The sequence below is a fragment of the Patella vulgata genome, chromosome 6 (genome assembly GCF_932274485.2).
Source record: "Patella vulgata chromosome 6, xgPatVulg1.2, whole genome shotgun sequence".
NCBI lineage: Eukaryota > Metazoa > Mollusca > Gastropoda > Patellidae > Patella > Patella vulgata.
The window spans coordinates 14,980,081-14,993,809 of NC_065884.2; the positions used below are offsets into that span (position 1 = coordinate 14,980,081).

Below are 13,729 nucleotides of genomic sequence, written 5' to 3' on the forward strand. Positions count from 1 at the left end.
TTCCTGAAGATATTAATGTTATACTGTTTAAAGAAGCATGGTTTTTATATAGATACGGGCAGCCTTATGTCAATTGGACCAGCTATTTCTAATTGGGCCCCTATAGAATAATCAAATCTACTCTGGTCATGTAAAACTCCCATTGTACGTATTTTTGAAAGGGAATAATTTCTAGTCATTTTAATAAAAACATATTTCACTAAAACAGATTTCGGCTGTGAACCTGGGGACCCACCAAAAATGTTCCCAATTAGGTTGATACAGGGTTGGCGACCAAAGTGTCTTACACACTGAGCAGGACGAATTTATATGATCAATGATAAAGGAAATGAAATGAAATGAAATAAAATGGGGTTTAACGTCGTATACTGTTCTGCTCCTAAACTGAGCTAATGAAGACGGGCATGCGTCATACAGTGTGCTATAAGGGAAATTTTGCCCGGGCAGCGGCGCTACGGCCTACTCTTATATCGAATTCCAACTGCCAAGGGATCTTTTACGTGCACGCCAATATGTACACGGGACCTCGGTTTTTCGTCCCATCCGAACGACTAGACAGCTGCATCACTGACAAGGGGAGTGAAACCACGCCGGAAAATCTGGATGAACTTTCTCGGCCAATGCAGGGATCGAACACCCGACCCCAGGCTAGCGAGCCAGGGTCTTACCCACTTAGCCACGTGATCTCCCCAATGATAAAGGATGTATATATATTATACTGTTGGGTGTAATAATTGACGCGGTGACCAAACGCAAACTTAGCTTTAAAATTATATGCATGTTTTAAAATATTTGAAAAGCGACATTGCTGTGTCAACCTCTCTAAATAAAAGATTTAAACATACATTATGCAAGAGCTAAATCTGCCTATTGCAGGTCTTTCTTTAGGCCTGAAATGTTATCTAAATTATTAATTAGACATTATTGGATTAGGTTCCAATTTCCTGTTCGACTTCCATTCATAATTTAATCATGAAATGGATAATCGAGACTATGTTTTTTTTGTCGTACCGACTTAAGTAATGATGATCGAGGCTAGGCCGAAAATACTATCGCGAAAATCTCGGTTCAGAGTGGATCAATTTGACTGAAATTTTCAGCAAATTCCCTTTACATTATTTAGTTTTTAACTGTTTTTAGCTAGCTCTTTACCTAATCTCCCATAATGTATCTTTAAGTGGAAGTTAGGCTATGATAGAAGACACTGCTAGGTCTACCTCTCGAAATAAACGATTTAAGGGAATTAGGCTATGCTAGAAGAACTGCTATAGGCATGTTTTAAAAACTCGAATAGGTGACGTTGCTGGGTCTACATGTTTAAAGGTGAACTACGCTATGCTTGAGGGTCGGAAACATTAAACGGATAATAATCTAACTACATTTTGGAAATTTGAAAAGCGTAAAAATGCGCCTTCTTTTTTTTAAAAACAACTGGGCAGAAAGGCGTTAATGTTTATATTATTACTTTAGCCGGAAAATCTCAACAAGATAAATCAAGGTCAAATATGTAGGCGCAGATGTGTAATATTAAACAACGGACGTCCATTTTATGCCATGAAGTTAAATAACGAATTATGTTAGCCGATAAAGTAAATATGGACCTTTGATATCCTTCGGGGGAAATTTTGACCGGACAGCGGCACTACGGCTTACTCTTATATCGAATTCCAACTATCAAGGGATCTTTTACGTGCACGCCAATGTGTACACGGGACCTCGATTCTTCGTCTCATCCGAATGACTAGACAGCTGTCCTTGCCAGAATGAGACGAAGATCAGTAGGACGTTAAACCCCATTCATTTCATTTCATTTCATTTCTTATATAAAACCCACACATAATAAGGAATTACGCGGCGCTGAGTTATGGCGACCCTGAAAACCATAATTTAACCATTCATCAAATTGTATAAAAAATATGTTATTTCAATTTATTTATATCATATCTGGAATGATTATACATTTTCTTATGTTCTTTATCTGACACGAGTTGTTCCTTTATTATCCTAAACGTCAATCACCTCAACTCAGTATTCAATGATATAGATTATATCAGCATCAAAACTCAAAGGAAACCAAATCTAGATTGACAAAAGCTTCATAAATAAAACCAATAAAACATAATACAATCAACAATTATACAATACCGACTAGAAATAGGAGACATGTAGGAACCTTTATGGCCCTAATTAGATATTGGTTTGTCAAACACAAACATGCCGCCATCATGTCTACTGAACTGGTTATCCCAAGATGTATACCCGTGACGTCAACGTAAATCCCCGTATATGTTTGAAATAAGCATAGAAATAAGATTCCGAATCAATTCCAGTCGGATTGCACGGGATCAAATGTTTAAATTCACATGCATATATGGAGAAAAAAGCGTATAAGCTATACGAACAGATGGCACCATTTACGGACAAGGTATTTATTGGGCGAAGTCGGTCGGGTGTCTAAATTCGAGCAGCTTTTGTGCTTAGTAATCATATTTTTAAATATTAAAAGGCAAACTCTTGTAACAGCAGTTGATTTCACTATATTGTTCGGAAGGAAACGTTCATATGAACAGACACGAAGCGAGTTGCCCACCATTTTAATTCATACATTGACCATTTTAGTCGAAAACTCTATGTTTATTTCGCTAAATTTGAAAAGTAGTTATTTCGCTTCTGTTTTCATATTTAATGAAATTTCAAATGTTTATTTACTCAAGTAAAGAAGTAAAATGGATTACATGCGCATAACAAAATGGTACACTAATTTTTAAATATGGCGACCATTCAGGGCAGAGGTGTGTTCTCAAGCTATGTGTGCAGAATGGACAAGGTTTATTTGAGCATGCGCATCAGTATCGACACAATTTTTATTTCAACATTTCGTTTGCGCCTAGGGGTCTTTAGCAGTAGGGGGAAACCGAAGGATCCGAAGAAATCACATAAGATTGGACACGCGGCCCTATCAGTGGTTAATAATGGATATCAGATGTTCTACAAACAGTACTACCCGCGTTGGGTATTTATTATAGGCAGATCGGGTAAAAGTTTGATTTGAGAAGCAAAAGCTAACCTTTGTGTTGTAAATGTATATTCAAATAACTGTGTCAGTGATTGCCTATGGTTATTTGCCCCGGGATGGCCTTGCAGCTCGGCATTTAAATTCCAAGTTCAAACTATACCTCCGGGTAAACTTACTCTTTCTAGAGAACTGTTGCAGTGGCCTTGTCGGATACATTCATAGAACTTAAGCAGGTGCTGACAACTTCGCGTACGGAAACTTAAAGATACATTATGGGAGAATAGATAAAGAGCTTGTAGTTCTCACTATAATAGTTAAAACCTAGATAATGTAAAGGGAATGTGCTGAAAATTTCAGTCAAATTGATTCACTCTTAACCTAGATTTTAGCGATTGAATTTTCGGCCTAGCCTCGATCATCATTACTAAAGTCGGTAGGATAAATTTTTTTTTTATCCATTTCATGATTTAATTATGAATGGAAGTCGAGCAGCAAATCGGAACCTAATCCAATAAAAATCGCAGGCGAGCGATGGATAAGTTAATTAATGTCCAATTAATAATTTAGATAACATTTCAGGTCTTTCTTTAGGCAGATTTACCTCTTGCATAATGTATGTTTATTATTTTGCTGACGTTTTCATAATTTTTATCAGTCGGTATGTGCACACGGCCAATACATCCTTGGCTTGTTGATAAAACCCTTGACAAAGGTCGTCGACAACCAACAAAATCCTCAAGGTCCATAACTGGAGTTAGAAGTCTGATTGCAAAGATGACCAACGGTTCTAGCTTCAAGTTGTTGGACATCATACATGGCGCAGTTAGAAAGTTGTTTTTATTTTCTACTAAAAAAATAAACATCTTGATAGTACTAGATTTACGCTTACGGTGTCGTTGTATTTAATTATAGAAAACTTTAGCCGCCAAAACAAATCATTAATATAGACCCTTAATCCCAATAAGAAGTATTTTGAGTGGGAGTAGTACTCCGCCATTGACTCGCCCCAGGCTCCGTAAAATTTCGCAATTATGTGAATTGGGTTCGGCGGTGTCAGGACTCCTCGTTTACGTAGTTGTTGCGACATAATTGTCATATACTCGTCATTTTCATTGTTTGAAGGCAAGACCTTTATAGTGAAATGATAAATTGGAATCTAGAATTTAGTTTTTCGGTCAAAAATACATATTAATGATAAAAATAGGAAATCTTAAAGGAATTTGTGTCTATATAAAAACTTGATATCTTAAAATGGATAAAATAAAGGTTTATCGTCTGTCTCAAGAACTTGCTTAAAAGGTTAATGTGTGATATGTGTCTAACACAGACTGGGGGAGGGGAGTGACCGAATAGTTTAATGCATGCGCTTTGGATCATTAGGTCTGTCATGAAGTCAAGTGATGTGGTTTCGATTCCCTACTTTTACTTGACATGGAGTAGGGTCGCTTGTTCAACCTCGTGAGTTTTCTTCGTGTCCTCTGGTGTCGCCCCGCTGCTAAAGACCCCTACGCGCAAGCAAATTATTAAGTTTAAATTGAACCATACATTAGTCCCGAAATGGCAAAGTTTGTGTCGAGTAGACGTTAAACCCCATTTCTCCCTAATAAATGTGTGTACATGCAATCTTATAAGCATTGTCTATTATTGACGAAACACATTTATACAGAATATTTGTACCTATGTACATTTAAGCATTGTCTATAATTGACGAAACACTTTAAAGGGACTATCCCGATTTGAACAGAGTCTCAAAATAAAAGTCTGAGTACGTATGAAATTTAAGCGCCAAAATATAGAGGAATGGCGTATTTACCTTGTCTTAAAATTTCAGCTCAAAATATTGAATCATTATGTCAAAATTGCTTATCCGGATACGTAACCCTTTTAAGATTTTGTGTCAAGTTTTTCGTTGGGTGACCTGATAATCGATTCCCGTTCCTTTAGAGGTCTATACAATGAATGACCCATGTGCTGTACTTGATAACGAACGGTAAATTTCACCTACACATTATTCTGTGTAGGATAAAGCACGAGACTGAGGTTATGCTGGGGAAAGAAAGACTGAAGAAAATAATCCGAGAAAAAGAAAAACCAAGTCCGGCCGGCCGAGGTTTTTCTGTCGAGGGTTTCGAAGTCGAGCACTTTATCTTGCTTATAAACCGTCTATGTTTACATGTACGCAAGATGAGAATATCCCAGAATTCCCTTAAGAAAACCCTTATATCATGTTTTCTTATGGAAAAAAAACCTCCCCTGGAAGAATAACCCGGTACAGGTTTAAAGAAAAACTTTCAGAAGAATAACCCCAAATTTACCTGTATATACCCAAAGCCGCCCCCGACTTTCAGACCTCAAGTTATTCCGGACATAGAATATACCCCAAAGATCAAAGAGATTTACCGTTACAGGTTTATAATACAAAAAAAGGTCTGGTTTTAAGTCGTTTGAGTTTGGGACACCGGTCTCCATTTCCAGATGAGGACTGAGGGGTTTAAGTTGTTTGAAAACGTATCACATATATTAGTTGCTCGGCCTAAAGGTAGAGTATTTTAAGGGATTTTAACACAAAATTAAGCAGTTTTATTCTCCAAAATATTATCGGGATTGGCCCTTTAAACTTGGACATAAGATTTGAAGAAAAAGGAATAAGAAATATTTGGATAACGTGTGTACATTTCCGGAAAAAAGAATAAGGTTACAAATTTTAGATTGTTGTAAATCTTACTGAAATGTAACATGATAGATTCTCATTACTCGTCGTTTCCTTTTCCGAACCTATGACACGCGCCATGCCTCTTTGATGACGTAACAACGTTCTATTCCTTAAGTAAAGAATGGTTCTACAATGTCGACATTTAAAGACAATAGAAAATTTTGGCGTCTGTCACAATGCTGATACATAAAGAACACATTATACAAATTTGGCCCAATCTCGTCTGGTAGATGTCTGTTTGATCTGATAGCGGTTCGGTAATTAACTGTTTCATTGCATTAAGACCGATCGATCGCAAACTACATGCATTTTCATGGCTTCCGAAATTGGCACTCGAATTCCATAGCAGACGACATTTAGCCGCGAAAGCAGATGAGCGTAAGAAAGCGCGCGAAAAGACACGTGAAGTATATTGATTGAAAGTTTTCATGTTCATTTAGGGTAAAGGTGTTTTAAAATGACTCCTGATCCGACACTTCCTATGATCATGGACGGGACTACAAAAATTATTGAAAAACAAAAAGAAGAGCCAGAAAGGGAAAGTTGGGGAAAGAAAACAGAATTTTTACTCTCAGTTGTCGGTTTTGCTGTTGATTTAGGAAATGTTTGGAGATTTCCTTATATCTGTTTTAAAAATGGCGGAGGTATGTAATCTTTTGTATTATATTGTTTAAAATTTCATTTTTAAAATTTATTCCGATATATAAAGCTATATGTATTACTTTGATTTCATTGAATATCAACATATATTAAAATGTTATTCAGAAACATTGGAGGATACTAAACCAACTACAACATATAATTTGTTTTAAAAAGCTTAAAATGGCCTATATTTCTAGATACACGATTTAAAGAAAAGTTATGTTATGCTAGAAGAACGAGAATTAGTATTAATAAAGTTAGTGTATATCCATGTTTTAATTTAGGAAAAAAAGAAATATACAATATAAGGAAAAATTTGGCTAGAAGAACTACTATATATATATGTATGTTTAATGATTTATGGGGAAATTAGACTATACTAGAAGAATGAAAACATTAATGGATAATAATCAAACTATTATATGCATGTTTTAAAAAGCTGAAAAAGGCGACGCAGCTGGGTCCATGTTTTTAAATACACGATTTAATGTAAAATTGGGCCATGCTTAAAGAACTGCATGCATGTTTAAATAGCTTAAAAGACGGCGCTGCTCGGTCAATATTTCTTACAGCTCGATTTAAGCGAAATTAGTTATGCTAGAATAAAGAAAAATCAGTTTAAAAAAATAGTGGTTAATAATATTATATGCATGTTTAAAAATGTTTGAAAGTTGGCACTGTTGGGCCTACCTTTCTAAATACTTCAAAGGAAAATTAGCCTATAGATGCTAGAAGAACTACTATATGTATGTTTAAAAAACATAAAAAGGCGACGCTGTTGGGCCTACATTTCCTAATACACGATTTAAGGGAAATTTAGGCTGTTGTAGAAGAACTGTATGCATATCTTTTAGGGGAAATTAGGCTATACTAGACAAATTGCTATCTATACGTTTAAAAAGCTCTATAAGGTGCCTTCACTCGACCAATATTTCTTAATACCCGATTTAATTAAGAGTTAAAAACCAACAGTGTTTTTGCCAAAGATATTTAAAAAAAATCGTGTAAAAAAACAAACAAAAATTACAAATAATGGAAGATGAACTAATAATACACCTGTTTCGTGTATTAATAGTGCATGGAAACGGATTCAGACAACTTTGATGTAATTAATACCTGTCAATGAATAACAGGTATAACAAGTATAGTTTTAGAACTATGTGGTTTATAAATAGCCGAGAGTATTGTAGTAAGGATTTAGTGGGATGTTTTAGACACGAGCCGCTAATTGAATTGTGATAATGCCTTTCTATATTTGATTATTAGCTAATCATTTTTGGCGAGTTTCATTTGTTATCATTAGCTATATAATAGTACAATGAAAAATGTAATGCAACTCGCAAATAAGTAGGTTTGATTAAAATTTATGAACACATTTGAGTGGCATAATTGAGAAACACAATTTTTATGGGAATCAATCACTGATTTTGTTATACAAGCGCGACGTTTCGACAACAAGTATCCCCTTAGCGTTACACCCCGTCAGCTAGGGCCCAATTTAAATCCTTTGAAAAGTGCGTTTTACCCGAAGACCACGCGCAATTATTTAGGCGAATGTCACAAGTATATTTCCGTTAAAGATATTTTTTCAACTTTTTTTAATTACAGATTTCAATTATCGTAAACCCAATCTAGTTTAGTAACTCTTTCGTTCCGTAGTTTTCGAAATGTTTTTTTTTTATCTGCAATTTTGATGCTGTAGCTAATAACTGCAATCTGTGCTACATTTGAACATCAAGTTAATACCACCGAATAGAGAGATTCATGATTATTTTCAATCATTTTCTACATGTATATTGTTTGATCATGTTTACACCACCGTTTTGAGGGCGTTTAAAACATTTTATCTAAATTCACAAACATTTGACATTGGCGAGGAATTTTACAAGGTATTTTTTATGTCTATAATCTCCTTACGTATACGGTCAAAGTGTCGTGTGGAGCACGTACCGATATTCGTGTATATTTAAATTTAAAAACAATAAGTGATGACGCGGCATCGAATTGAAATGGGATAATATAATAATTCAATTCCAAATACTTTCTGATTACTTTGAATTTTGGCGTTGCGATGGCACATTATTCTTGCGATTGTCGACTTCAACGATAATCAAGCTTTGATAAAGTCCACCCAACCGAGGCGAGAAACTATTCGAGGAAATCTCATGACATCACAATGCGTATGGGGTCATAGATTGTTTATACCATGATCTGGTGGTATTCGTTTGTATTTAAATTGACTAAAAACATTATTTTACTGATGCATTCTTGTATTGCAATGTGATATTGTAGATTTCTCCGTCGTCAAGCTAAACGAGGTGCCAATCTTTCCTATTAATGTTCTAACTGCATAGTTATCAAACTTTTGATTAATTTGTATAATTACTTTAAACTGTTAAGTATTGGAATTTGTCGACCATCTTTTGTACATAGTTTGTTGAACAAATAATGTTGATACCAATGAAATAAACATAATAATGACTGGATAATAATGCTAGGAATAATCCACGCAACGCTTTGTTATTTGGTTATAACAGTTAAAGCCATTGATCGTCATTTGATAGATTTTATTATGGAAGTTGAATCTCTAAAAGGAATATCAGTACAAAATGGTGAACTAAAAATTCCTGAACATTCGGCATGCTCTGCTGACGATATAAATAACCGATGGTAGGTTACCAAAGCAAATAAATGACATGAAATGGGGTTTAACGTCCTATTGTTCTGCCATCTCTAGCTAATGAAGATGGGCTTACGCCATAAAGTGTTCTGTGCTGGACATTTTGTCCTGACAGCATCGCTATGACCTACTCTAATATCGAATTCAAACTGCTAAGGATTCTTTTATGTGCATGCCAATGTGTACACGGGACATCCCCCGGACGAATATACGTTGTCCCATGCCAGGCCCTCTTTCCTTTACCACTGACAAAGACGTACCACGCCGCGCAGATGAACTTTCTCATAGCCAACGCCGGTATCGAACAGGACCTCCAGGTAAGCGAACAAACGTCTTACTCACTGAACCATCGCGGCTCAACCAAAGTAAATAGCAAACTATTGCAACAATATCACGTGAATTGAATGTTCAAAATTTTTGTTAAATATTAATAGTCGCGTTGATTATTTCTGCCATGAAACGGCTCATAATTACCGGAATTCCAATTAAATGTTGGAATGTCTCTTTGAAGAAAAAATATTTTATGTAAGATTTAGATATATAGATGGCAGTTTATGCTATAATAGTCGGAATATGTTGAAAATTTTCAAGTACAATTGCTACGATAACAAAGAAAGTCTCGATAATCCATTTTATCGTTAATTTATCAAATGGCGAAGAATTTCTAATCCATTAAATATCAAAACCATTCGATACCTTAGAGAGGTGATTATTGGCTACATAATAATAATTTATGTAACATTTGAAGCTAGAAAAAGATCTGAAATGGCCAGAATTAGCTCCAACATAATGCTTCTTTAAAAAGCCAAAAAGCAACGAGTTCTTCCCTTATTTTGTGATTAAACTGGTGTTATAAAAAGATTTGGGAAATGCGAGGTCCTTTAGAATTCAATATTTCAAATTAATAAAAGACTTTGAGAATCGGTTCTAAAGGTCACTGCATTCTCTCAGCAAATTGAAAGCTCAGTTTTTGTTCAGATAAATACACCACAAATAATAGCACCTATACGTGATTTCAGACGTCTAGAAGTTTTATCCTTTATTGAATTTACGGTAGTTCTCCTTGACCCCTTTCAATACATGCAACTATACGTGCATTTCCGGTAGAAATAGAATGGTGCGGCAGAACACGAAACGATAGGTTTCTTCTGGAACAAACAAACTGGAGTTTTTAATTAATCATTATAAAATTTTAATAAGATAAACGGAAATTGATGTCGACTGGTGTGTTTAATATACCGTATAAAACTCCATTTTGAAACAAATAGTTATAATGAAAGAGTGAAATGGGGTTTAACGTCCTACGTTTTTTGCTCAAACCGGGTTAATAAAGAAACAGGCATACGCCCTGCAATGTGCTATGAGGGAATGTTGCCCGGACAGCAGTTGAAGTCCATATACGCAGCACCTTACTCACTGACCAACCGCGGCTCCCAGCTAGTTATAGCTGAGGAGTTCAACCGTGGATCTACGAAATGTCTGTGGCCCGGTGGCCCGGTAAGTGTGGCGTTGGCTCAGTTACCATGTGGTGTCCTTCTGTTGCAGGACGGGGGTCCTTACAAGAAAAGTGTCTAGTCGTTCAGATGATACGAAAAGTTGAGGCACGTGTTTATCATCGATACCATGTTAAAGATCCCCTGATAGTTAAAATTAATGTCCGGGAAGAAGTAAGTGTACCCTCCTCCCCCACCGCATGGAATCGTATGGCTTTATTAACCTAGATACCAGAAGAATTTAGAAAGATTATTACTATTGGTGTTTCTGGTCGATTACCTATATCACACATACATGAAATTACAAGAAATTTGATGATTGTCCGTGTAGGCCTTTAAACATGAAATGGATAATTTTGTATTTCCATTTGTATGGAGAAGTGTCATAACATTTATGTTGGAGTTTTCTAAGAAGCATTAACCCTTCCAGAATTCCAGCCATTTTGGGGGTTAATTTAAAAAAAAGGCAATAGAACCACCTCAACAACCTTTCAACTGATCTTGGAAAATAAATAAAACTCAAACTATTTAAGGACAAAAATGTATTTTATTTATGAAAAAGAAGTTTTTTAAAATTCATTCAAAGAGCCAAAACCGTTTACCCTAAAAGATACGTTGGGGGTTAATTTAAAAAAAAGGCAATAGAACCACCTCAACAACCTTTCAACTGATCTTGGAAAATAAATAAAACTCAAACTATTTAAGGACAAAAATGTATTTTATTTATGAAAAAGAAGTTTTTTAAAATTCATTCAAAGAGCCAAAACCGTTTACCCTAAAAGATACGTTGGAGTCTCTCAGATCTCCGGGGGGTTGGATGGCCGAATGGTTAGCACTTGCGCGCTGTATCATAAGGTCTGTCATTGAGTCAACTGGCGTGGTTTCGATTGTACGTGACAAGGAGTAGGGTCGCCTGTCCAACCTCGTGGGTTTTCTCCGGGTCCTCCGGTTTCTTCCCACTGCTAAAGACCCCTAGGCGCAAGCGAATTATTGAAATAAAATTGAACCATGTGTTAGTCCCGAAATGACGTAGTTTGTGTCGAGTGGACGTTAAACCCCATCTCTCTCTCTCTCTCTCTCTCTCTCTCTCTCTAAGATCCCCAATTATATCATAGATTCATAAATCATTGGAACGTATATAAATTATTGTTGTTCTAAGGATAATTCTACATATGAAATGTGGCTAAAGCTACTTAATCCCGCTATTGTCAACTGTATTAGCATTTTATTGCAATCAAACATTGTCCGTTAATTACAACTCATTATATAAAAGCCATTAATCAGAGACAAGGACGGCGTTCAGTTATAGAACTAATAACAGATGTTTCAAGATATGTGTGTCTCATTTACAGAACATGTCATCAAGTCCTAGAAATGATTCCATCATCAGGAAATTTGTCTATAAACAAATATATGATCATTAATTATCAAGTAGCTCGGTGAGTATCGCTGGCTCACTAACCAGATAATTTCGGGCTTGATCCAGCAGTTGGCCGAGAAAGCGCTTCGTGAATTTCCTGTCTGGTGGCTTCTTAACTGTTGTGCCTAGCGGTTGATATATCAAAAAAAGCGCATAGTAGTGCAGATGGTACGAAAAGCCGAGGTTCCGTGTATACCATGGCATAAGTGTAAAAGAACCGTAAACACATCAAATACGATAAAAAATGTAAATAATGTAATTTAATGAAAGTCTCAAACTTTGCTGCATCGCCGCTTTTCAACCGTTAATTAAATACAGCAGCAGTTGAATTCGATAAAAAAAAAAGTTGGTCGCAGCGCTGCTGTCCGGGCAGAATTTTTCTCATAGCACAGTGTATATGCCCCTCTTCATTAGCCCAGTAGGACATTAAACCCCTTCAGCAGAACAAAAAACCCCAAGGAAGCAGGCCAACATCAGCATGATAGAGAAAGGAAGGACAATCATTGAAGGCCATTTAAAGAAACGAATTTAAACATATTACAAGGAACTTGGAGAAGAAATCACGGCACAAAACATTAGGTGTCAACAAATATGGGTTACGATAAGCCACATACCTTCTCATACCTGCTAATTGTTCGTCTCCAATCATCAAAATATCAACATTTAACCGCAAAAACCCGAGGCAAGAAGACAAGTAGTCTATGAAAAGGTCAAATATCCGCAGCAGACGAACGGGGGGCATGCTTGTGAAGGCCATTTTAACTTGTTAAAAAGAAAGAAATTAAAGTCTTCGACTACACATCTAACGCATTAACCAATTCCATTAAAATAATGAATTAGTATGTCTAATGATAGCTATATTAATTGTTCTTTAGCACCTTACAAACAATTGGTCTGAATTATTCTTTAGGCTATATGGCCATTCTATGACATCATAAATAAGTGCATCAATAGACACATATTAGCTTTACCCCCGGGTTCCAGACGATGTTAGCCCACATGCTCAGATAATTTCAAAGAGTCTAATATTCCCACTTGCATGTTGATTATGGAATTAAATTTTGCCTGCGGTTAAAGGCACAGAAAAGGTTGTTGAGTGCTTAGGATAACTCTAAGATTTAGATTACCAATTGGCGCAATTTCTAAATGGCAAATATAATTATACGTATGCAACTATGAATAACTGCACGACTGTTCTTAGATTTGATTTGTTTTTGCCCGCCAAGAATTGTTTCACTAAAAGGTCCAAGTATGAAACTACAAACGTTTTATTGAAAACTTTACAGCTACTACTGTTGATGTTGATGCTGCTGCTACTACTACTACTACTGCTACTACTACCCTTTAACTTTAACCCTTCCCAAATGCTTAAGTGGTTAAGTGGGTAAGACGCTCGATTCCTGCATTGGCCGAGAAAGTTCCCCGAGGTCCCGTGTACACATTGGCGTGCACGTAAAACATCCCTTGACATTTGGAATTCGATATAAGAGTAGGCCGGGCAAAATTTCCCTCATAGCACACTGTATGATGTATTCCCGTCTTCATTAGCCCAGTTCGGAGCAGAACAGTAGGACGTTAAACCCCATTTCATTTCATTTCATTTCATTTCAATGCTTAACCCCGACTGTAACCCTAACCAATTACTGCCGATTTCAACTCCGTGACCGAGAAAGCAGTCCAGTTAATTTTCTGTGTTCATCGTCCATGCAGGCCATGTGACTACGTGAACTGATTTTGATATTATCATAGTTATTATTTATATGGG

The 13,729-nt window shown here is 36.2% G+C and overlaps 1 protein-coding gene across 1 annotated transcript in view; it reads left to right on the forward strand.

Annotated features, from left to right (window-relative positions):
* Positions 1-6,034: 6,034 nt before the first annotated feature.
* The window catches only part of LOC126823852 (sodium-dependent serotonin transporter), a 28,013-nt gene continuing 20,318 nt past the window's right edge, over positions 6,035-13,729 (forward strand). Inside the window, exon 1 of the mRNA XM_050552886.2 lies at positions 6,035-6,373. Coding sequence (XP_050408843.1) covers positions 6,187-6,373 — 187 coding nt within the window. The 5' untranslated portion in view covers positions 6,035-6,186. The remainder of the gene's footprint in view (positions 6,374-13,729) is intronic.